The sequence below is a fragment of the Lonchura striata genome, chromosome 15, assembly GCF_050655825.1.
Source record: "Lonchura striata isolate lonStrDom1 chromosome 15, ASM5065582v1, whole genome shotgun sequence".
In the NCBI taxonomy this organism is placed as follows: Eukaryota; Metazoa; Chordata; class Aves; order Passeriformes; family Estrildidae; genus Lonchura; species Lonchura striata.
In genome coordinates, this window is record NC_140717.1 from 9265482 (window position 1) to 9288107 (window position 22626).

Below are 22626 nucleotides of genomic sequence, written 5' to 3' on the forward strand. Positions count from 1 at the left end.
GTAGGTTTGCACAGGTTTCTGCAAGTGTGAAACTTCGCTAAGAACAGATCCTCAGCCCTGTCACCAGAGTTTGGTCTTGGTCTCTGCAGCCCAGATGTCAGGAAGGGCAACAAATGGGTCCTTCTAATCAAACTCAGCATAAAAGGCAATTGCACCAGTGCAGCCCCTTGCCAGCTGCACCCTTATCCTCTGGGTAATCCTGGCGAGCTTGGGCATGGACCATGTCTTTAATTTCTTTCGTGACATCTCTCTTGCCCACAAGGTAGGAGCAGAGAAAGAACACCTATGGCTCCTGTTCCCCTGCTTTGCTCTGCTGCCAGGGAGGTGACTGGGCCTGAGCTGTCCCTTGCGCCCTTGCAGGATCACGGTGCTGGTGCTCACATCTTACACCAGACCTTTGCAGTGTCCCCTACAGCCCATGCATTTCTCATACAATTCTGTGGGTTATGGGGTTTGTTTTCTCTTTGTAACAATCACCGGAGGGGCTCAGGGCTGACACACAGACCTGCACAGGTTTGCAGATTGTTCTGGATTCCCAGGCACAGAGGTGTTTTATAAATATCCCCTGTTATTGCAGTGCTCTATTAATAACTGCCTTGGGGAACAATGGGAGCACGCAATGGCTTTGGTCATCTGATGCCAACCAGCCAAGCCTCCTCAGGGCCATGGGACATTCCCAGAAAAGTGTCTATTTGGGGAAGCATAGCATTTGCACACAAGCCCAGGGCATGTGTGAGGCCCTGGAGGAGGACAGGCCATGGTGTCTTCTCCTAGGAATGTGCTCTCTGGAAGCACAGATGTTCCTCAGTATCCTGGGCTTTCCCCAGACCCAACATGGGGATGTGCTGAGCCACAGACCTCTCCGTCACCCCATTGTTAGGGATGTACAAGAGCTGTGACCCCGGGCAGCCAGTTCTGCCTGTGCTCTCCCCCAGCCGTGCCAGATGGGCAGGGCAGGATGGGAAGGAACGTGGCTTGTGGTAAATTTGGTTCTGCCCAGACACTCTTGTGGTTGCAGGTCTTGCAAAATTTGATTAATGTTCCCAAGCATGTGCCCTGGCCTTTGTCACAGTCTGCATCTACACTAGTGGTTTGGAATGAGAAAACTTTTGGGCAGTCTTGATGCTCAATTAAAAGGCATTTTTGGGAAAGTTGGAAGTTAAAGAGGACCAGCATGTGTCCTTCAGCAAACCACGGCTCCTCCCTCAGGCCAGAGGCAGAGAGCTCATTGGGGATCCCCTGCCAGCTCTAGCTGCTGCACGTGCACCCTGAATGTCCAGGCAGAGGGAGACATCCCTCCTTGCCATGCTGGGGACATGGCAGCAGGGCTCCACAAAGGGTGAGGGGGAAAGTGAAATGAAGGAGCCCAACACTTGTTTGAGAGTGAGCGGAGAGACATGAGGGAGCCTCACTCCCACTGGCTGTTATGGTCCCTGCTTGGGCTCCTGCCAGGTTCACCAGGGAAAATGGTACCAGGTTTTTTTCACATTGTTCCTGATGGCTGGGTACTTCCTGAGTCTTTCCAGTGAGGTGGGGAAGGGGAATGAGAGGAAAACGGAACCTTTTTTTATTTTCCTTCCTTTTGCAATATCTCTATGATCACAAAAAGCCATATTGCAGCTAATTTTCCTGCCTCCGTTCACACGGGCATTTTGCAAGGGCACAGGAATTCCTCTGTGGGGAACATGGACTCTTCTGATGCCTCCCCGTGGTCCCTGAGCTTCCAGCTTCCCAGTTTCCTGCGCTCAGGAGCTTGGGATGCAGCACTGGGCCCCACATCTCACTTGCTGTGCTGGCCTGTGGTGGCAGAGGCAGGGAGAGGAAGCAGAAGCAAGTGCAGAGCTGCAGCCCCAGGACCTTTGCAGGGGCAGAGGTGGAAATGCAGAGAGGCAGAGGAGAGGCTGCACCATGAGGCTGTGACTTGTCAGGCCCAGAGCATCAGGAAGAGCTGCCATCCCTGCAGTCTGGGGAACAGGGTAGTGCTGAGAACTACCATAACTCACCAGACACCACTTGCAGCTGCTGTAGCTGTAGATCTCCTGTTTTCATAAACTCTGCACTAAACTACCCAGCTAAAGACAGACACCTAAAAATGGAAGTAAAGATTGCAGACTTCTCTGCTCTCTATTCATGACTGAGTCACTCAGCAGCTGTATAAAGAAGTTGCAAAACTCAGCAGGTACCCAAGAGGACTTTCTGTTTGATATAAAGATGAAGTTTCTCAGTTCATCACTTCTGAAAAAATAGATGTTTTGCTTAAGCTGAATATTTGCAGGGCCTCAGTGGGAGTGCAGCCCTACTCTTGGTGCAGGCAGGATGCAGCATGGATGCTCTTGCTCCCAGAACAGTGTGACTGTGTTAGTTCCCTCTTGCCATGTTGTAGTTTGCCAGCGAGGGAAAGCCAGTGACCCCTAGGTTGTTTCTGCAGGTCTGGGGTGGAAACAGTTGTTCTTGCACCAAGCATGATCAGCACCCTGAGCTAAGCAAAGGGACCCAGCTTCAAGCATCCACCACTCCCTAATTCCCCTCTGGTTCAGCTTTCACTTGCTTTTCCTTAGTAAGGACATTCTTTTTCTGTTTACCAACTGCAAAGCTGGGGAAACTTAATGCCAGTATTAAGAAAAATACTTTTCAAATTATCCTTTAGTTCCAACAGCTTAATGTCCTTATATATGCTTAGTGTGGAGTTTCAGCCTCATCTGTCTGCAGTGGGACAGCCCACCCTGGCTGGGAGCAGCAGGACCCCTTTCATGTCAATGTGTCAGTCCCCCAGCCTGCTGTGGGGACAAGAGGCCACATGGAACATTGGGCCCCCCAGGAGGAGACTCCTGAGAAGGGCTAGTTAGGTTTTTAAGGTTGTATCTCCCTATTCTGGAGCAGATGCAATGTGTGGGGTTATCCTTCTTTCACCATGGGTGCTGAGTCTGAGAGCAGGACCTGTTGGTCACGACTTCAGCGTGGTCATGAGTGTGCTTCATGCTCTGTGTGTACAGCACCAAGTGCAGGAAAGGGCTGACCTATGGCACAGGCCTGCCAGTTCCATGCTAGCCTGGGTTGACCTCTGCCATTGTCCCTCAGAGGTGGGAATGGGAGAACGTGCCAGATGATCCCACTGAGCAGAGTGGACAAGGCAATGACACGCAGGGGGTCTGTGTAGGGACAGAAAGTCCTTTCAGAGAGGCAGGAGCAAGGCTGTAAAGGGAATCTGCTGCTCAGCCCTTCCTACCTACCCATGCCACTGACACCCAAAGGAAAGCATAAGCCCATGGGGATGGCAGGCAGCTTGTCAGGTGCTTTTCCAGTTGCAGTGGGTAGAGCTCTCCCCACACCACCCACCCCACCCCACCTGTGCTGCTCCTCTGCATCACCCGGCTGTTCTGCCTGCCTTACCCAGAGCTTTCTGGGTGAAGGAATGTGTCACCCCAAAGAGGGGCTGCCCTCCACCCCTTCTCCACTCCTCCTCCTGCCCCCTCCTGCTCCACAAATAAACAGGGAGGTGCTGACAGCTGCCAGGTTTGGCCAGAAGACTTTTGACAGAAAATTGAAGCCCCTGCTGTGAGGAGGGTGAACTGGGGGGGCTGTGTGCTTGCAGGGCAACCAGGAGTGTGGCCAGGCTGACGAGGCTGCATTTTTAAAGAAAAGTCAAATACTAGTCTGATGCTTACCTGAGCAGGGGAAACTGGGAAAGCCCAGCCCAACATTTCCTTTACTCTTTTTTTTTTTTTCCCTGGAGTAACTAATACATAACATCTGGCATTCATCTTCTCTTTCCTTCACATGCACGGCAGAAACCCTGGTGTGAGTCATGTCCATTTAAATATGGAAGCACATCATAAAACCTAATGGAGAGTCCAAGAGGTGAGCTTTTATGTGGCTAAGACTCATAGAGAGGTCAAGATTGTTTGGTTTAAACATGGGGGGTCATTCTGCACGTGAAGGTGGTCCTCTAAACCTTTAGAAAGCCTTGTTTGCTCAGCGCGAGAGCTCAGCACAGCATCCCATGGTTTTAGTGTCAGGCTCCTGACAGCACCATAGCACTCCCTGCCTCAATGGAGGGGAAACACCGGGTATGGGCAGCCCACAGCATTGTGCAGGGGTCCCCAGCCAGCAGCAGAAGTGGGAACTGGGGCTGTAGTAGCAATGGGATTTTGGGGTTGTCACCTTGCTCACAGCAAAAGGCAGCAATGATCACACTGCCAGTCTCACAAGGCCAGAGAAGCTTGGCATTCACCTCATCACCTGTAAAACCTGACATGTTTTATGGGACAGGGAAGAGGAGGAGTGTTAACAATTAATTTGTCCTTGTTAAACTCTGTTTTTGTTTTATGGACTCTGAAATTGTTTTTGGTGACCATTTATTACTACTTTAGTTTTGTTTATTGTGACTAAGCACGAAATAAAACAACCCTTCTGCTCAGGACTAGCATAAAGACACTGTTTGATCTCCAAATTAAATTGCCTGATGTACATTTGCTTGAGCCAAAACAAGGCATCTGCAGCACGTCTAAGGTCAGACAGTCTCTGCCTTTCCCTGGGTCTTGTCCCAGTGACTATACCAGCCATGGGCATGAGTGAGTCCCAACCTGTGGAAACGGACAGGATCTGCCCCTCTGATGCTGGAATAGACCATCTCAGAGCTTCAGGCTCCTCTTTGCTCATCCCCTGGGCAGGGAAGATTTTTGATTGTAAACAACAAGTCATTCAGGGCTGCTAACATTATATAATGTAGGTGCTTGGTGTAACAAATATCACATCCAGCTCTCTTCATCTCAGTCTTGGCTGTGGCAGGCACCAAAGTAGATCCATCCCCTGTCCTCAGACACCTGCTTTGACCAGTGGCTGCAGATTTAAGATGCAATTAACATAATGACAGCCAGGGGCAAAGTCCCTGACAGCTTAGAGGCATTTAGCACTTAGGATGTGCTCTGTGGTCCTCCTGCCCTCTGTCTTGTTTTCATTACCATAACAATATCTCTATTTACTGCTGGTGACCCTTGTCATCTAAAGCTAGCTGCCCAAGTGTCTTGACTAATATAAACTCCATCCTCAACTGTCTTTTGAATTTTCCACTATATAATCCCCAGTTGTCAAGTTGGCACTGGATGGGACGATGGTAGGCTACACAGTCACCTCTGAGAGAGAAGAGGATGTGATGGTCCCTGCTCAGGAGTCTCCCTCTGCCCCTGGGTTCTGCCTTAGTGCTGGATGGCCAGTCAGTGCCGTCAGAGTTTGGTGTGGGACCAGCCTTTTAACAGAATCAAGGAGCAGTGGCTGGTACTCAGGAACCAATCCTCATATCCTGCTCCTGAATCCAAAGTATGGGATCAGCAGAAGCTGGACACCTCCCCTTGCTCTAGGGATCTTGGGAATGCCTCCTGCTCCCTTCTTGCAGACCAAAGAGACAAACAGTACCCACATCTCACATCAGCCTGCTCTGTATCTGCTGTGCTTATGTTTACTCATCACCTGTCAGGTTGCTCCTGAGAAGAGCAAAACGAAGCTGGGTTTCTGTACTCTGGCTAATCTGTGGTTTCACCTTTCCTGAAAACATTGAAGTGCTGGGGAGAAGGTGCAATTTCATTTAACGTTGCTCTGTCCTGTCTCTTGCTGCTTCCTGCCAAGAAACTGTCAGTTCCAGCCGAGCTTCCCGTTTGCTTGTTCTTTGCCATACCATGAAGTCTGGGCTCAGTTTGAGCTCCTATAACTGCAGGAAAACAAATCCATCCTGCCCTCACAGCTGGGGCTGTGCCTGAACTTTCCAGGGCCCTGAGTTTGCTCCTCCACTATTCCTTTTCTGCCATCCTTGCCCTTACTTGCTGTCAAAAGGCAGAGAAAATGGGATCTAATGCTAATAAGCAATTCAGGTCAAGATCTTGTTTGAACACAATCAAAAATGGCCCCTGTCCAGCCTGACTTGCAGCCTTTTGCCTTGCCAAACCTGAGAGAAGTGGGAAAGAATTTGTCAGACCAGGCTGCTTTTAAACCTGGACTTGTCCAGTAAGGAGACTGTAGGACACTGACACCAAACCATCATTGCTCTTCTGAGGAGGGCATGATGACAGAGTTCATGTGGTTCCCTCAGCCCTGTTCCCCTGTCACTGTGTCTTCTGCTCTTTTTTTTGTTTTCAGGTACAAGCTCTGCTTAGTCCTTCCAAGGGGTTTCCATGCAGGTCTGGCAGAGACGCTGCCATATGTTTTTCATTTTGATAACTCCCCTATGGTGTCTGTTATCACCCAAGTCTCTATTAAGATTTATTCCTGTTATTGTAGCAGTCATTTTCTCCAGTACATGTGCATTGTATTTGGAGAGAGTCATAACCACTCTCCACATCCAACAGATGCTGTAGTCAGAGCGACTCCTGCTTCCATTTACCAGACCTTTCTACTAATATGGGATTTCACCAATAACCACAAGTGCTGTTCACTCCCCAAGATTTCCACACTGTCATTTCTTGACTGTGTTAGTGGCAAAACACCGTTCAGAGCTGCGGTCCCTTGGAAAGCAAAGGTTTGGTTTGGCTTTGCTTTTCATGCACTTTCAGAGCAGTGAAAGACTCCTGCTCCCAGTGTCTGGAAGACTGAGAAATAATGAGCAAGTCTGCCATGGGGCGAGCAATGGTCATTGTTAGAGGGGATAAAAGCTGGTTCCCCTCGCTTGCAGGATTTGATGAGGGCATGTTGGGGTAGGCAATGGGATTTGTTGGACCTGGTATATGGATTTAAGAAGAGGCCAAATCTTGGGTGTGGCTGAATGCAATTAGGAGGGGTCAGGTTTTACTGCCGTCAGTTTGGTGGTGCCCCACTACAGCTCTGCCTTTTGGCAGGAGAGTATGAAAGAGATGTTCCCCCTTCCCAGGGGCTGGCAGCAACCCTGGCCCCAAGGCTGCTTTGTCCCTGTCACAGACGGCAGCACAACATGGGCTCCCTTCACAAGGCAGCCTGCCTGCAGCATTCACAGACCGTTCCAATTTGCCCCTCTTTCATCCCATAGCAGTTTGTTCAGCTCGTACGGAAGAAAGGAGCTCCAAATGCTTTCCGGGCCTAATAATATCCATCAAAGCATTTCCAGGGCTGAGGCGAGGATATACACCGCAGCACGCAGAGCAGGAAATGGGCTTGGGTTTTCCAAAGCTGCCTCTTCCAACCAGAGCAAACCACAAGATCACGGGAGGACAAGAGCGCTGTGCTCGTGGCTTTGTTTGCCCCAGAAGGAGTTGATTTGATGAGAAAGGAAACTGACTTTCTTTAATCTGTCCTTGTGCTAATTCCGCAGAGGAAGGCGTGAGCATTGGCAGTTCCTGAACCTGAAGCACCCCTCGGTGCCAGTCGCTCCGTGCTATTTGCAAGGATGGAGGTGTTTCCCAGGCCGTGGCCCACGGGAAGTGCCTGTGGACCGCAGCGAGTCATGCGTGGGGGAGGTGGAGAGCCCTCGCCTCCAGGGCCAGTGGCTCCACAGGGACATTTGCCAGCACAGCTCAGGCCCCGGGTGTGTTATGGGTCCTCTTACACATGTGCCTTTCTCATGTCATGGGGATCCCACTGCTGGCTTCACCAGGGCCAGGTTTTCCCCAGCAAAAGCCATGAGGAAGGAAACAACTCTGCTGCTTCTCACCTCTGGGGAGCCTGACAGTGCACCTTCAAATGTCTTTTCCAAACCCTGTCTCTGAGCCCAGTAGGACAAGAAGGAGGATGTTCCTTATGCAGCAGCCACTTGTGTGAGAACTGGTTAGATTTGAACAACCCTTTACATTAAAAATTTTATATTAAAAAATCACAAGAAATATAAAAAATCCTCATCAGTGTGGATTCCTGAATGGTTCCAATCTGGAATTTCAACTAAAAAAAGGGGGAATGGAATTAATGAGTAGGAAGAAGAGATGACTCTCTGATGACAAGATGTCATAAGAGAAGAGCTGGAAATGGTGCTCTGTTGCTTTGTACAACAAAACCTAAAAATACAATAAATAAAATATACAAAACCTAAGCCAAGATTATCCTGGATCCCTTTCAATGCCAAACAGCTCTCTGAAGGTGACTAAACATCATCACTGTTGTTTGCACAGAAGGACACTGAGATTTAAACAGCAAAGGGATTTAGATGTGCCAAGCAGTCCTGGATACCCCATGTTGAACTTGCTTGAGACATCACAGTGGCAGGATTGGGAGTTCTGAGGCTTGCTCTGCTCTGCTTCACCGTGCTTATTTAGTAACACACCATTGTCCTTAGCAGGGCTTGTGCAGGGATTACAAAGCGTATTGTAAGGGTTTTCCTTAAGGGCTGCTGAAGTCCCTGCTCTTTCCTTTCCCTGAGATGGCTGTTAAGGGGTGCCAGGTCTCTGTCCTGGGCTCTGCAGGCCGGGAGGAGCACAGAGGGTGCAGGGTACATCACATTCCAGGCAGCGCTGGTTCACCTGTCCTGCTGATCTCTGTGCCTGGCAGGCTCTGACTGCAGTGCTGACTTTTGCAGCAGCCTTGGTCTCCAGCAGAGAAAACCTGCCCATCCTCAGCACCCTCAGCAGGGCATCTGCCTGGGTGGTGGGGTTAGGAGTCAGAGCAATATTCTGAAATCCTCAAAATCCTTCTGCCTGGGAGAGGAATGTGCTGTCAGTAATACTGTTGGGGCTTTGCGGGCAGGCAGAAGTGACCACCACTCCTGTCTCACCTGCCCCGCCACAGAACTCTGAAAAGGGACAAGATCTCCCACGGGGCATGAGGAAATAGCAAGTGGAGCTGAGAACTGTGGACAGATCACAAAATGCCTTAGCAGGCACATCCACAAGTGGGTAAAGTGACAAGGAGGCAAAGGAGAAAAGACCAGGCTGGTAGAAGCACCTCTGCTTTTTTCAGACAAATATGAGCTCCAAGAAGGGTCCTGGGCTCATCAGGTCTGATTTCTGCTCTCATAGACTGCACTGCCCCATATGACTTTAACATGTGTGATCTGCCCTCAGTGGCAGTGCACAGCCTGCTGGCTCTCAGCTGGACGCAATCCAGAGGGTTCAGCTCCAGCAGTGACGCAAGAAGAAAAATCTCCATGATGTAGCCAGTTTTTATGCTGGATTGGATTTGAAGAAGCAGCTGACATTGGCTGAAGCATCCACTCCTTATGGCCTTTGGGTTTAGTTTGCAACAGGTCTGATGTAACATCCAGCAATGCAGGGAGAAGATTTATCCCAGTGGGATCTCCTGTGAATTGTGCAGCCTCCCATTAGCATGCTGAGCCCTGTGGTTTGTTGTTTGTGTTCATTTGTTTATGTTAACATACTGTGTTATGTTAGTGATTAATATATATCATCATCTGCCACACCAAACCCCATGAAAACATCTGAGCTCCAGAACAAGTGATGTCAATCTGTTCTTTGTTTTGCCAGGAAACAAGGTAGAACAACAAGGAATGTCCAGGCTATTTAGTTGCCTAAGAGAAAAGGAGAAAAGTTACTGCAAGGAAAAAAATAGTTTCAGGACAGTCTACAGCAACTGCAAACAGGGAGCTTTGGAGCTTTTCATGTCCTGACAATGACTGAGCTCTGCAATGAAGCCCTCTCCATGCAAGCACAGTGCTCATCTCACTGGAGCCTCTTGTGGGATGGAGCCATCTGGGCCCCCCTGTGTGAAATGAGTGCACACAGACAAACCTGTACGGCCACAGTGGCTCTGCTGGCACTCGGTGCCTGTGTGGGTCAGGACACAAAAATTGCATCCAAATGAGAACCAGGCTGCCTTTAGCCAAAATAAATGTCTGCACAGGATGCTGCAGTGGCACTGAGTGAATATAAACCTTCAGCACAACAACCACTACCGAGTTGTGGATAAATGCCTGACTTTCCCTCTAGCGACATGACTGCAAGTGGATGGCTTGAAATTGGCTCTGTGTCCACAGAAGGGATCTAGCAAGAAGCAGTGAGGCAGCTGTTTTCCTTTTTGGATGCAGATAGCAGAAGTGTCCTTCTCTTCTCTATGGGACTTCTCACCTCCTTTCCCCCAAATTTATGCTGAGATAATGAATACATTTCAACTCAGCCATTTTTGGTACCTCAGTACTCTGGGGTGTGGGGGGAATCCTTCTTTCAAACTAAATTAATAGCACTTCATTACCCTGTATCTGCAGCCCCATTTCCCTGCACCCAGGGAGCACAGGCAGTTGGACAAGAGCTTCCCTAGGCAGGAGGGGATGGGCACTAATTCTCTCACATTATTAGCGGCAGATGTGTGTGTCAGCCCCAGGCAGCAGAGTAGCATCCCTGTACAGAGCTTTTTGAAAGCATTATTGAACAATAATGAGGACAGGAGTGACAGAGAGTGACTGGTTTTAGAGGTAGCTCCTGGTGCACTCAAAAGGGTTGCTCCTGGCAGAGCTCCAGGCAATGATCCCAACTGTCAGGTCCCCTTGCCCAGGCCACCCCAGGAGCTCTCAAGGGAGCTCTTCATTCTGGGGTTGGGCGAGGGTCCCAAAAACTTTATAGCCCCAAACCATGGACCACACAGGGCAGCTGCACTGCAGGAGAGCATGGATATCTCACTGGAGAAGCATGAGCAGTTGTCAGGGTGGGGGCCTGGGGGTGGGGCAGGGGGAGGTAAAAGGAAAAAGGAAGGGAAAGGGAGAAACTCCACCGGCTGTGTGCTGGGAGAGAGTGGCTGACAGTTTTATTTCTGAGAATTTCCCCGTGCGTGATCTCTACATTGGGATCTGCAGGCAAGTGACCCTGTAAAAGCAGCCTGAAATCCCCATGGCAAATAACATGGAGCCAAGGCTGGCAAGCAGGAACCAGTGGGGGGTGTGGGCAGAGTGAGAGATACGGGAGCCCAGTCCCATTCCCCTGGACTGTATGGAGCCCCACTGACTCCCCACCAGTCAGGCAGCCCATGGGGTCCCACAAGTCCCAGTTTTCACTGACACATCACTGTCTATTGGCATGAAAACCACTGTTGTTCATGAGGGTTGAGATGATTATACAATTCTTTCGTTTGGATCTTTTCTTTTCTTCTTTTCTTTTTTTTCTTTTCTTTTCTTTTCTTTTCTTTTCTTTTCTTTTCTTTTCTTTTCTTTTCTTTTCTTTTCTTTTCTTTTCTTTTCTTTTCTTTTTTTCTTTTAGTTTCTTTCTTTTCGTTTCTTTTTCTTTTTCGTTTCTTTTTCCTTTTCTTTCTCTTTCACTCTTTCTCATGCTCTTCTCTTCTCTTCTCTTCTCTTCTCTTCTCTTCTCTTCTCTTCTCTTCTCTTCTCTTCTCTTCTCTTCTCTTCTCTTCTCTTCTCTTCTCTTCTCTTCTCTTCTCTTCTCTTCGCTCACACGCCCACCGGCGGAGCACAGCACGGTTGCCCCGGCGGCGGCGGCCCGGGCAGACGCCGCTGCCGTGCGCTCTCAGGTGCCCGGTGCCGCCCGCGGCTGCCGCCGCCGGGGCCGCGCTGCGCGGGGCCGCGCACCTGCCGCGCTGCCGCCGGACGGGCCAGGCGAGTGAAATCCCCGCTCGGCACCCGGCGGCCCGGAGAAACCAGCGAGCTTCAGAGGGACAGCGAACCCCGGCGGACCCCGCGGGGCCCCGCGCAGGGACGGCGACTGGCACCGGGCCGTGGGTGCCAATGCCCCCAGCCCAAACCGCCCCGGTGGGCAAAGCGGCTGCAGAGGAGCTCGGGCTCTCCCTGCCTGGCTTTTCGTTCGTTCATCTTTATCGGTTTGGCTGTCTTTCCGTTCTTCTCTTCTCTTCTCTTCTCTTCTCTTCTCTTCTCTTCTCTTCTCTTCTCTTCTCTTCTCTTCTCTTCTCTTCTCTTCTCTTCTTTCTCCTTTTTCCTTTCCTTTCCTCTCCTTTCCTCTCCTTTCCTTTCCTTTCCTTTCCTTTCCTCTCCTTTCCTCTCCTTTCCTTTCCTTTCCTTTCCTTTCCTTTCCTTTCCTTTCCTTTCCTTTCCTTTCCTTTCCTTTCCTTTCCTTTCCTTTCCTTTCCTTTCCTTTCCTTTCCTTTCCTTTCCTTTCCTTTCCTTTCCTTTCCTTTCCTTTCCTTTCCTTTCCTTTCCTTTCCTTTCCTTTCCTTTCCTTTCCTTTCTCTCTTTTTATCTTTTTCTTTCTTTCTTTCTTTCTTTCTTTCTTTCTTTCTTTCTTTCTTTCTTTCTTTCTTTCTTTCTCTTCTCATTTTTTCTATTATTTTCTTACTATTCTTTCTTTCTGTCTTTCTGTCTGTCTGTCTTTCTGTCTTTCATCTGTTTTGCCCTGTTTTCTGTTTCACTGTCTGTCTTTTTCGGTGAGCCGTGATTCACGCATTTGATTTTTTTTTTTTTTTAAGAGATTCGTTTATTTCGGTACAAACGTCAGTTGCACAACCATTCTAATAGCCGCCGTAATCGGAGTAATAACGAGAATGGCTGTAAATACAAAAAAAGTACTCATCGACAACGGTCTCTAAACGCCAGAAAATCCCCGTTTTTCCCAGGACCCGCGGGAACTTCAGGCTTTTTTCACCTGCCGAAATGTCCCCGGTGTCCTCTTTATTTCCACCTTTCCAACGAATCCGTAAACGTCCGCGGTTCCCGTTAGTTGAATCCCTACGAATAATGTTTTTTTTTCTGCAGCAGAATCGCCACCAGCGAGGCAGCGCCAGCCTTTCCCGTGCTGCTCGGGCGGTGCTGCTGCGGCGGGCAGGGGCGGCGGGGCCGCGGGGCTCGCTCTCCCGGGCCGGCCGTCAGAGGCCGCCCGGGGCTCCGCCGCTGGGCTGCTCACGCCAGCGGCGGGCGGCGAGCGCGCTTGTGTGCGCGGAGTCCGGGGCCGCCTCCCGGCCCCGCGGGCTCCCGGCCCCGGCTCGTTGCCGTCGTCCTCCCGATAGTTATTTGCTGCCCCGCAAATAACTCCCTGGTGGGGAGTCGGGGCTGCCGTGCCAAGGCCGAGCCGAGCCGGGCCGTGCGAGGCCGCCCCCAGCTCCCCTGCAGAGTCTGCGTCCCCCCCACACCCCCGCCCCCCCGAAAGCCCGGGCTCGCCAGGGGCCAGCCGGGGTGCAGAGGTTGGGGGCGGGAGGGACGGCGGGGCCGGGCAGGGGCCGGGAGAGCGGGCAGAAAGGAGGGATCGCGGGAGGGACGAGTGGAGAGATGCTGGCGGAGGGGTGAGTGCGGAGAGCGGACGGAGGGAAAGCGGCACAGTGGGGCTGTGTCTCAGTCAGGCCCCGGGGACGCGGGGAGAGCCCATCGGGGCCGCGACGCTCCTCTATCGCAGCCTGGACTCGGGGTGCACGGAGGAACCCGGCTTGGGGGACCCGGGCACCTCTGAAGTAACAGGGCCACGGCTCAGTGTGAGCGTCCGTGACCATGGGCACCTAGCCCGGCCCGTGGGGAACGGTGCCGACAGGGAGTCCCGTGCGAGGGAGGACGAAGGCAGCAGCCACTGGTGTCCGCCTCCGTCTCGCCTGAAAGGTCTGGGGGATGATGGTGTGCGGAGCCCAAACAGGGGAGGGGGTTGCGGCAGATATTTATTGTGGGGGGGTCGGGAAAGGTGGTGGAGCGGCGGGGACACGGCGATGCTCGGTTTCGAGGGCCGGGACTTGGGGGTTGCCGCCGTGGGGAATGCGTGATCGTTGCCACGCGTTGCATTCCTCGGTGCCACCACAGACTTTTGAGCCATTGGGCTACATCTTTTCGGGACGAGGCAGATGTGTGTGCCCATGGAGGATGAGGAAAAAGGGGGAGAGGTTTCCCAACCCTTCCGCATCGAGCTCCTGGCGTTTTCTCACCGAGGAGCCGTTCCAGCGGAGAGACGGCGGGACACCCTCGACCTCTGTTCCCACCTGCTCGGGCGAAATGTGAGCTGCGAGGAGCAGAACCTCTGGGCTCGATCCTAACAAACACACCCGTCTTCTAGACGAATGCAGAGCCAGGGGCACAGCAGTAATGGCTAACGGCGGGGTTAGCAACGCCGCGTCCAGACGGGATGCGCTTTGTAGCGCTTTGCCAATGCCGAGCGGTTTAGGAACGGGACATGTATCCTGGGGACTTCTGTCAAACGCGACCTCTGGGTATAGGCCCTTTTCGGGGTGCAGGAAAGGGGTAGACCCCGCTTGCTGCACAACGCCGTGCCACCCTCTCCCTTGGGTGGTTCTGTCCCTGCGGGGTCCCTATTGCAGGTCAGACAGGGTTGGTTTCCCCCTTCGTTGTCTCAGCTCTGCCCAGTGCCGCTCACGCGTGTGAGAACCCTGCGTGTCTGCGAGGCCGGGCAAGGGATGAGCGAGGGGGGCGGTGGGGTCTTCTCCCAGGGATTTGGGGTTTCGAGGATTCAGCCCCGCCATTTGGCGAGGACCTGCTCCGCTGCCGCCCAGATGACAACGATTCCTGGCGGGTCCTTTGCTCCTGGTAGACACCGCTCAGCCCCGACTCCGCCGGCCGGGTGGACAGGCCGAGGGATCGGTCTGCCCCCGGGCTGTCCCCAGCGTGGCGCCGCTTACAGCTGGAGCTTTATGTAAGGAGCAAGAAAGGAGAAAGGAATAAACCTGGGAAACGGTGCGGGCAATTAAGGCAGGGACTGAAACCCCAAACTCTGCTGGGGCGTTGGTTTCGGGGGTTTTCTTGCTTCCCAGGGGGAATATTTTCTTTCCTCCTGGAGCACAGGCTGTCCAGAGCCAAGCACACCTCGGGGAAGGGGCATCAGCGTCCCGCTCACATCAACCCTTGAGTTCCCGGAGGCGACTTGGAGCTCACACCCGCGGCTCCTCGCTTTCCTCCGATATTGCCCCGGGGTGCCCAAACGAAATCCCTTCCCCTCCTTCTTGTATTGCCGCCAGGTGAGCAGCGCGGGTCAGTACCGGGACTGTCTTCTCCGTGGCGTGTCCCTGAGCTCGCGACAGAAGCTGCCCCGGCCAGGAACCGCGCTGCCAGCAGCAGCAGCAGCAGCAAAGAAACAAAACAGCGATCGTGTCACGCTCTGCCCTTATGCCGTTAGCTGCAGGAACATATGCTCAAATATGTAAGAGTAGTCTAGATTTTTCTCTGCAAATATTTTTACCACATCCAAAGATAATATTTCAACAGAAGAATCAAGCCCCGCAGGCTACAGACAGGGCAGCTATATATAACCCGCTTGCTCACTCCGGCTCTCCGCGCATCGCTCGGGTTATGCAACCCCCACCGCGACGGTAGCCACCGGCGCGCCCCACAGCTCCGCCCGCCCCGTCGGGGCAATTCCCCGGGACCTCGGTGCAGCTACCCGCCCGGAGGGACCGGCACCGGGGCGCGGACCGAGACTGGTACTGGTACCCGGGCCGGGCCGGACCCGGCGGGGCGGGCGCGTCGCCGTGCCCCGCGCCGATGCGAAGGAAGGGCCCGGGGAACGCCGCGGCGCTCCGAGGGGCCGGTAGCGGGCGGTGAGTAGCGCCTCGTCCTCGCCGGGGCAGGGACGGGAACCGGGCGCGGCTCCCGGCCCAGACGGGCCGTGCAGGTGCTGCCGACGGAGCGGGCTCTCACGCTGGGCTGGGCAGGAGCTCGCCTGCCACCTCGTTCGTTGCTTTCCGTTTTGTCCGCTTTTGTGTTTTTGTTTTTTTTTTTTTTTTTTTTTTTTTTTTTTTGGCGAAGGAAATGCTGGAACGCTGGCGGGCGCTGGCTGAGAGTTTGGTGGCCCGGGGCTAAGGGGGTCCCATCCGAGAGAAGCGGCCGGCAGTACCTGCACCCGCTGTGCACCCTGACGTGCCCAGACCCCGCCCGTTGCGGCGGCTCAGACTGCGGGTCCCCGCGGCCACCGAGCCCCGAGGGCCGCCCCCAGACCCACGGTGCATGCGGGCTGGAGGAAAAGAGCAATCCCTTCTCTCGGTGCCGGACATCCGCAGCGTGACGCCGGGCTCGGCTCGGCTCGGCTCGGCTCTTCCCTTCCCGTCGGTCGGCTCCCGGCGCCGTGATTGACACCGCCGGCCCCTCCGCCCGCCCCGCAGCACATCCCATCCCTCCCCGGCGGCCGCTCGCCGTGCCCGGGAGGCGGGGAAGGGCCTCCCCAGCCCTTTGACACCGTCTCTGCAGGAGTTTCACTTCGCTTTCGCCGCCGTCGCCTCCACTTCTGCAGGCAAACACCCCCGGCTTCCATGTGACGCCTCCCAGCCACTGAATGGGGAAAGCGCCTATAAGGGACACACTTTCCCTTCGTGCAGGAGAAAAGGAGGGGATGAGGGGGGCAGAAGCAGGAGGTGGTGGTTGAGGGGAAGGGAAGACAGAAAATTAATTAATAAATCGCAGGGAAAGAATTGCGGGGAGGGGAGGGGGTGGTGAGAAATGGACATTTCGGGAAAGAAATTCGTGGGGTTATTTATTTGTTGCCCCCCGGTCCCATCTCGCTGACAGAGCTCGGTCCGCCGTTGCTGTGGTCAGTGCTGGCTACAAAAGGACCCGGGGAAGTTTCTTGCTCCCCAACGCCCTTCCCGAGGGGGCAGAGGGTTTAGGTTGTTTTCTGTTTGATTTATTTTTTTTTTTTATTTCCCTTCCCCACCCCTCCCCCCCGGTCTGGAAGGAGGGGGTCTCGTTCGCACCTCCCTGGATGGTGCGGTAGAAAGGAGGGGAGTAAGGGGGTGGGAGGGGGGGGCTCGTGGTGGGAGGCTGCCGCGCCTGCTGCTCCTGCATTGGTGTCTCCCCTATGGACGAAAACAGCCCTCTGTCTCCCAAGGCAAATGCTTTCAGTATCGCCTCTCTGATTTCAGTCGCCGCCGCCGAGCAAGCAGGGAAAGGAGAGCTGGAGGAGCGCCGCGGCGGCCGCAGCGCGCCCGCCCGCCCCGGCTGCCGCCCTCAGAAGATGCACTTCAGCACCGTCACCAGGGACATGGAAGGTGAGTGCCGTGCTCGGCCCCGCAGGGCTGCGGGGACGGGACCACCGGCCACCGCGTATCCGAGGGTTTTCACGCGGCCCGTGCCGGCAGCCAGGCCAGGGGCAGCGCACAAAACGCGGCCTGCCCGCGGAGCCGGTCGGAGAACGCTGTGCCGTTCTTCCCGGCACGCCTGAGCCCCTGTAGCCCTCCCTTAGAGAAAGGCATTGCCCGTGGCCCGGTAGCTGCTTTCGACGGCTCCGCCGCTGGGACTCGCGTCTTCTCAGGAGTGCTGAAAGCATCCCCGACAGCGCCGGCCGTGCCTGAGGCACCGGCAGGCCGGGGCTCGGCTCCCACCGGCTCTGTCCCCACCTGTCCGGCCTGGGGGCTGCGTCGGAAATAACGCAAGAGACCCCCGGGACCTCGAGAAGCTTTTCAGCATGGGAGGGGATCCGAAGGAGCCGGCCGCTCCTCGGACGGCCTGTCATGAGCCGCAGGGCCCTCTCGGGCCGGCGGCCGAGGGCTGCGCAGCCGGGCTCGTCCCGGTGCTCCTCGGCGCGGACCCGGAGCTTTGCTCTGCTCCCGGCCTCTTCCTCTTTCTCGTTCGGGGATGGAAGGAATGGGGCATTGCCAAAACAGATCCAACTTCCCCTGTCAGCCGCAGCCCCGCGGCTCCAGAATGAAGGACGTTACCTGCAGCAGCGTAGCTACACGGAAATAAGAGCCGATTTCTTTCTCTGCGTTTCTCCAGTCCTCTTTTTTTGTTTTGTTTTGTTTTGCTTATTTTTTACCTTTTTTTGAAGAGGGGGTGAAAGGAGGGAGATTGCTTTCTCCCAAGTGATGTGTGGCGAGGGAGGCCTGCAGAGATAGTACGGGCTTTGCACCGCCGAGGCTCTTGGCAGACCTCTCGGGTTTGCAAAAGAAAAAAAAAAAATAGAAGAAAAAAAAAAGAAAAAAAAAAAAAGAAGCTAGGCAGGCAGGCAGCGGGAGCAGCGAGCTCCCCGCCTGCCCCGGGGGGAGCGGGGCTGGGGCCAAGCAAAGCGGAAAGGGGGAGGCGCCCCGCTGGGCTGGGCGCGGGGCAGGAGAGGAGGCGGAGGGCACCCCGCGGAGCCGGTGCGGAGGCGGGGGCCGCGCGGAGCGGCGCGGAGCTGGGGGGAAAAGCGGGAGCCGGAGCGGAGCCCTGACCGCTTGTTTTTGGAATGATTTCAGCTATCTCCAGCCCCTGGCTCACCCAGCTGTCCCATTTTTGCGATGTTGCAGCTTTCACGGCCAACAGCCTGAGCAGCCTGAACGCCTCCGGGGGGTACCACCTCTCCCCCTCCCCGGGGGACCCGTACGGACAGCATGAGCCGCCGCACTACGAGCCTTGCACGGCTCAGCAGCACCCGCACCCGCCGCCCCAGCCCCAGCACGGCTATCCTTTCGGCGGGGCGGCGGCGGCGGCCGGGACCAACCCGCCGCCCCCAGGCCCCGAGCAGCCCGAGGGCGCCGGTGGAGCCGCTGCCGGGCCGAACGCAGTCTCGGGCTGCTCTGCGGGGGCTGCCGCCGCGGCCAAGGCGCCGGTGAAGAAGAACCCGAAGGTGGCAAACGTGAGCGTCCAACTAGAGATGAAGGCGTTGTGGGACGAGTTCAACCAGCTGGGCACCGAGATGATCGTCACCAAGGCAGGCAGGTCAGTGCGGAGCTCCCGAGCGGCCCCGGCTCTCCAGCCGCTCCCTCCGGACCCGGGCTCCCAGGCCAGTCGGGGCGGGAGAGTCCGATGCGAGTGGTTGAATTATCAGTTTGGGGGGAGATTGAAGCTGCTGCCCAAGGGGGAGTCGCGGAGCGGCTCGGCCCAGCGGTCGCCGTCATTTGATCCTTGCGCTTCTCCTGGGGCGAAATCTGCGAGCTCTTGCGGCCCGAAGGCCTCGGTGCTGCGGAAGAACGCGCGGCTGCTGCTGCGGGCTGACGGCGAAGGCGTGCGGAGGACGGCAGGCAGGGCACTGTGTTTCACTCTCGCTTAAAAGGGCGCTGTGCTCCTCCAGGCGCCTTCGGCTGTGACCCCACACGGGACTTCGTTCCGTGTTTACGGAGAACAGTTTGTGTTCCCGGGGCGGACAGCAACGATACGGGGGAAGGAAAAAAACAACACACAAACTGTACAAAACCTGCTAAATACGTTCTTAGCACGGGCAGATGTTTTCCTTCCGGCAGAGATTCGAACAGACCCTAATTCTGCACCTTGAAACGTGTTCTAGGGCTGTTGCGTTTCCCAATTATTGAGTAAGGAGCCCGGCTGAACGCAGCTCCTCTTGGCTCTGCTCCGGCCGCTGCGGCGCGGTTCCGGGGCCAGGACCCCGCTCCTGGGCAGGGAACAAAGAAAGCGGCTGATGCGATCACGTTAGGAACGAGCAAAACATATGGGGGGAAGAGGAGTCCCAATTACAGTTGTTAGTTACTGCATTTAATGGAGATCCCCGGGAAGCGCCGCGGCCGCGGTGGTTCGGGCAGAGCTACGAGGCTTTCCCCGCCAGGCTCCGGCAGAGCTGCGAATTGTCCAGGCTCTGAGTCCTCCCTTGGTTTAAAGCGATCCGGCGCGGGGGAGAAAAGAAAAACAAACAAATTAAGGAATCCCCCGTTGCTCGCTCTCACTTCACTCTGGGGCTGACTGCGGCGGGATGGCCGGCCGCGGGAGAGGGTCGGACTCCGCTCCGAACGGTCTGGCAAAAGCTGTGACCGCGGCCGTGCGCTCCCGCTCTCCCATCAGCGATTCTGAGGGTCCCGAGAGTGCAAAAAAAAAAAAAAAACCAACACAAAAACAAAACCAAAAACTTACATGTACGCAGTGGCCTTTTAAGTTGTTTTTGGGTTTGTTTTTGTTTGGTTTTTTTTTTTTTTAATATTAGCAATTTCCTAAAATAAAACGATCACAGTGGTGCCCAGTGCAAAAGCAGCCGGCGCTGCGTTGCGGGACCCGGGCGGAATTTGCCGCAGACGGTGCCTGCCCCGGCGCCGGGTCGCACAGCCCGCAGTCTCCGGCCGCGGCCCCTGAGCCCGGCGCCGGGCTCGGCGTTGCTTTCCTTAGCGGAAAAGGTCGTTCAGGCTCCAGGCGGAGGCTCTCTGCAAACAGGAGTTCTTCGATCTGGCTTTCTTAGCTCTCCAAGAAGAGCGAAAAGATTGCAAATACCCCATTTCAAAATGTTTCGGAAATAACCAATTCGAATTGAATCGGGGGCTTTCCTCCCACCCTTTTATTTTTTTACTTTATGACACAGTCGAAACTCCAGACAGGAGAGTAAAAACAGGAGAAAACGGGGTAAAACCAGCAGGAAAAGGCTCGGGGAGGGCACTGCAAAGCCTATTCTCTTCCAGCACCTCTGGGCTGGTCCTGCTGTTTGTCTAGATGGGTCTTATCATCTCAGGTTGTTTGTTTTAAAACTAAGTTTTAGAACAAGAAACACCGGAATTGGAGCTAATGGGGGCTTTTGCACATTTAAAAATAGTAGTAACAGAGTTAGTGACTGAACACGTCCTCCAGAGTTTGCTAAAAGCCTTACAGAGAAGGAGACGTAGCCGCCCGAACCCGATGCAGCCCGGCAGTGCTGGGCCCGATGTGGAAAAGCTGCGGAGCCAGAGGCGCGCTGACCCATCGGCCCTCAGAGAGGGGAAGAGGCACATAAGTGCAGGTCCGGCCATGTGCCCCGAGAGCGAGCCGGGGGGCCTCTCTGTGTCCGGGTTTGATCGGGCTGTTTGTTCAGGGGCCGGCTGGGACTTTGGTTTTTCAATGGCTGCAAACACCCTTCACGAAATATTGCCCATAGTCGCTCACTTGGTTTACTATTCTGTAAAACAAAATGAAGCCATAACGAGCCCCGACTCCAGGGCACACCTTCGGCATGTCCAGCCGGGGAGCTGCGGGCCAGGCTCGGGTCGCGGTGTGTGCAGATGCAGGAGGGAGGGATGGGTGGACCATCCCGGCCCCTTCCCTTAGCCCACCACCGATCATATTTGTACTGCAGCCCCTTGAAGGAATCGTGCCCTCCCTGAGCGTGGGATCCACGTTTGGGCTTAGCTTTGGTTCCCGGGGGTGCTGTGCAGAGAAGAACTGGGGGAGCAGCCGCGGGGGCTGGCCTGCCCAGCTCCAGATCCCTGGGCTCCTTTCCACTCTCCTTTTCGTCCGCAAAGGTGTGGGGGGCGGGAGCCCGACCGGGCTCTTGCAATGAAGTGGATCTGGGACAGAGCTTTCTGGGACACCCCTGTTGCCCTCTAGTCCTTGCCCGCCGAGGGAGAGCGTTTGCTCCCCTGGGCTGGGAGAGGTCTCCTGCTGGCCCTAGGGGCTGCTGCTGTAACCACTGCTTTCAAACGGGCAGTTTGGTGGGCACAGGTGGGAACTCGATCACCTCGTGCCGTTGGCTGGAGTTTTTAGATTTGACCCCCACGGGCTGCCTGAGACTCCTGAGGCTTGAGTGCAGGTCCGCAGACAGAGTAATGCCTTGCATTTGCCTCCAGTCAGGTCAGCTAAAATGATGGGGAAACCATGGGAAAGAAATTATTTTCACTTGGTCTCCACACAGCAAAGGCCGAGGATGCTCTTGTTCCCCCTGTCCTCTCAGTTCCATCGCGGTGGGGCATTTCGGGTGTCTGACATGAAGGGTCCCGGAGCCAGTGGGAGAGGCAGGACCCCCCCGGCTCGCCTTTCGGGATGCTGCCGAGTGCTGGGGAACACGGCAGCCGGTCTCCCCGTGCAGCTTGGGCATATCTGCCTCTTCCTCTAGCCAGTGGTTTCTGCGAGAGGACTTATCATCACAACTGGGAGGGTATCGGAGCAGCTGGAGGGGAAGAAACCCGTGCCGGCCCCTCGGGGCTCCCTGCTGCTCCTCAACATAGCACTTGTCTCTCCTCTCTGTGCCAGGCGCATGTTCCCCACCTTCCAGGTGAAGATATTCGGGATGGACCCTATGGCTGATTACATGCTCCTTATGGATTTTGTCCCGGTGGATGACAAGCGATACCGGCAAGTAACAAATACCTGGCCTGTCTCGTGGTTCTTTGAGCCGTAGGGGCTGGTGGGTCGCTGCCTACCCCTGCTCCTGCCCTCCGGGAGTTCGGGATGTGCCCCTGGGCATGACACCTGTCGGTGCGAGACAGGGAGGGGACACGGGATGCAGCTGACCTGGGGTCTGTTTCACACTCTTGCAATGAGTCTGGGGCCAGGAGCGGCTGCACGGGACTGCAGGGCCCCCTCAGCCTCTGCAGCAGGCTCACAGGTGGCTGGGGCCAGACCAGCATGGGCAGAAGGACAGCTTTCCACAGGGCACAGGGCAGGAGCTGCCTTGTCCTGCCCAGAAAAGCTCTCTTTGTTGTACTGCTACACGTCTCCACCGGCAAACACCCTTTGCCACTTAACAAAAATTCCCTCGGTGCTCCTTGAATGCTGTAGCCCCTCAGTGCATGTCCCAAAGCTGTGCCATGCTTGCTGGGGAGCTTCCTGGGTGCTTGGGTGAAGAGAGTGGGTTTTGTGCTCTGGAAAGGCACCAGCCACCCAAGCCACAAAACCCTGCCCTTGTTTCCCGCGGCAGTGTAGGAAGGCCTTGGAAACTGTCGACTCACAAGGCAGCGATGTGGTCTGGTTTGGAACCCCTTTAATTTTAAGACAGTGAAAAGCGCATTATGTATTTAGCTTCAGATCATGACGCCGAGCAGGCAGCCCACATAGGAATCGCAGGGTCTGATATATAAATATTTAGACAGATATCCAAATTCTCAGGGCGTCCTAGAAATGTTTGCTTGTCAAGGGAAGTAGGATATATAACATCCAATTGAGTATATCTTTAAAAAGTAATGTTTCTGCTCAAGTCCAATGGTGTCTAATTCCCCCTGTGCAAACACTGGCTTTTAAAG

At 54.9% G+C, this 22626-nt stretch overlaps 1 protein-coding gene across 4 annotated transcripts in view; it reads left to right on the forward strand.

Annotated features, from left to right (window-relative positions):
• Nucleotides 1-22626, forward strand: part of TBX1 (T-box transcription factor 1) — a 128691-nt gene that overhangs the window by 100065 nt on the left and 6000 nt on the right. The window contains exons 1-4 of one of the 4 annotated variants that reach the window (XM_085592706.1): nucleotides 13057-13080; nucleotides 16645-16770; nucleotides 17956-18418; nucleotides 21638-21739. In XM_085592706.1, coding sequence (XP_085448832.1) covers nucleotides 16737-16770; nucleotides 17956-18418; nucleotides 21638-21739 — 599 coding nt within the window. In that variant the 5' untranslated portion in view covers nucleotides 13057-13080; nucleotides 16645-16736. Of the gene's footprint in view, nucleotides 1-13056; nucleotides 13081-15580; nucleotides 16771-17955; nucleotides 18419-21637; nucleotides 21740-22626 lie in introns of those variants that run through there. The other 3 variants (XM_085592704.1, XM_085592703.1, XM_085592705.1) reach the window with 3 other exon arrangements.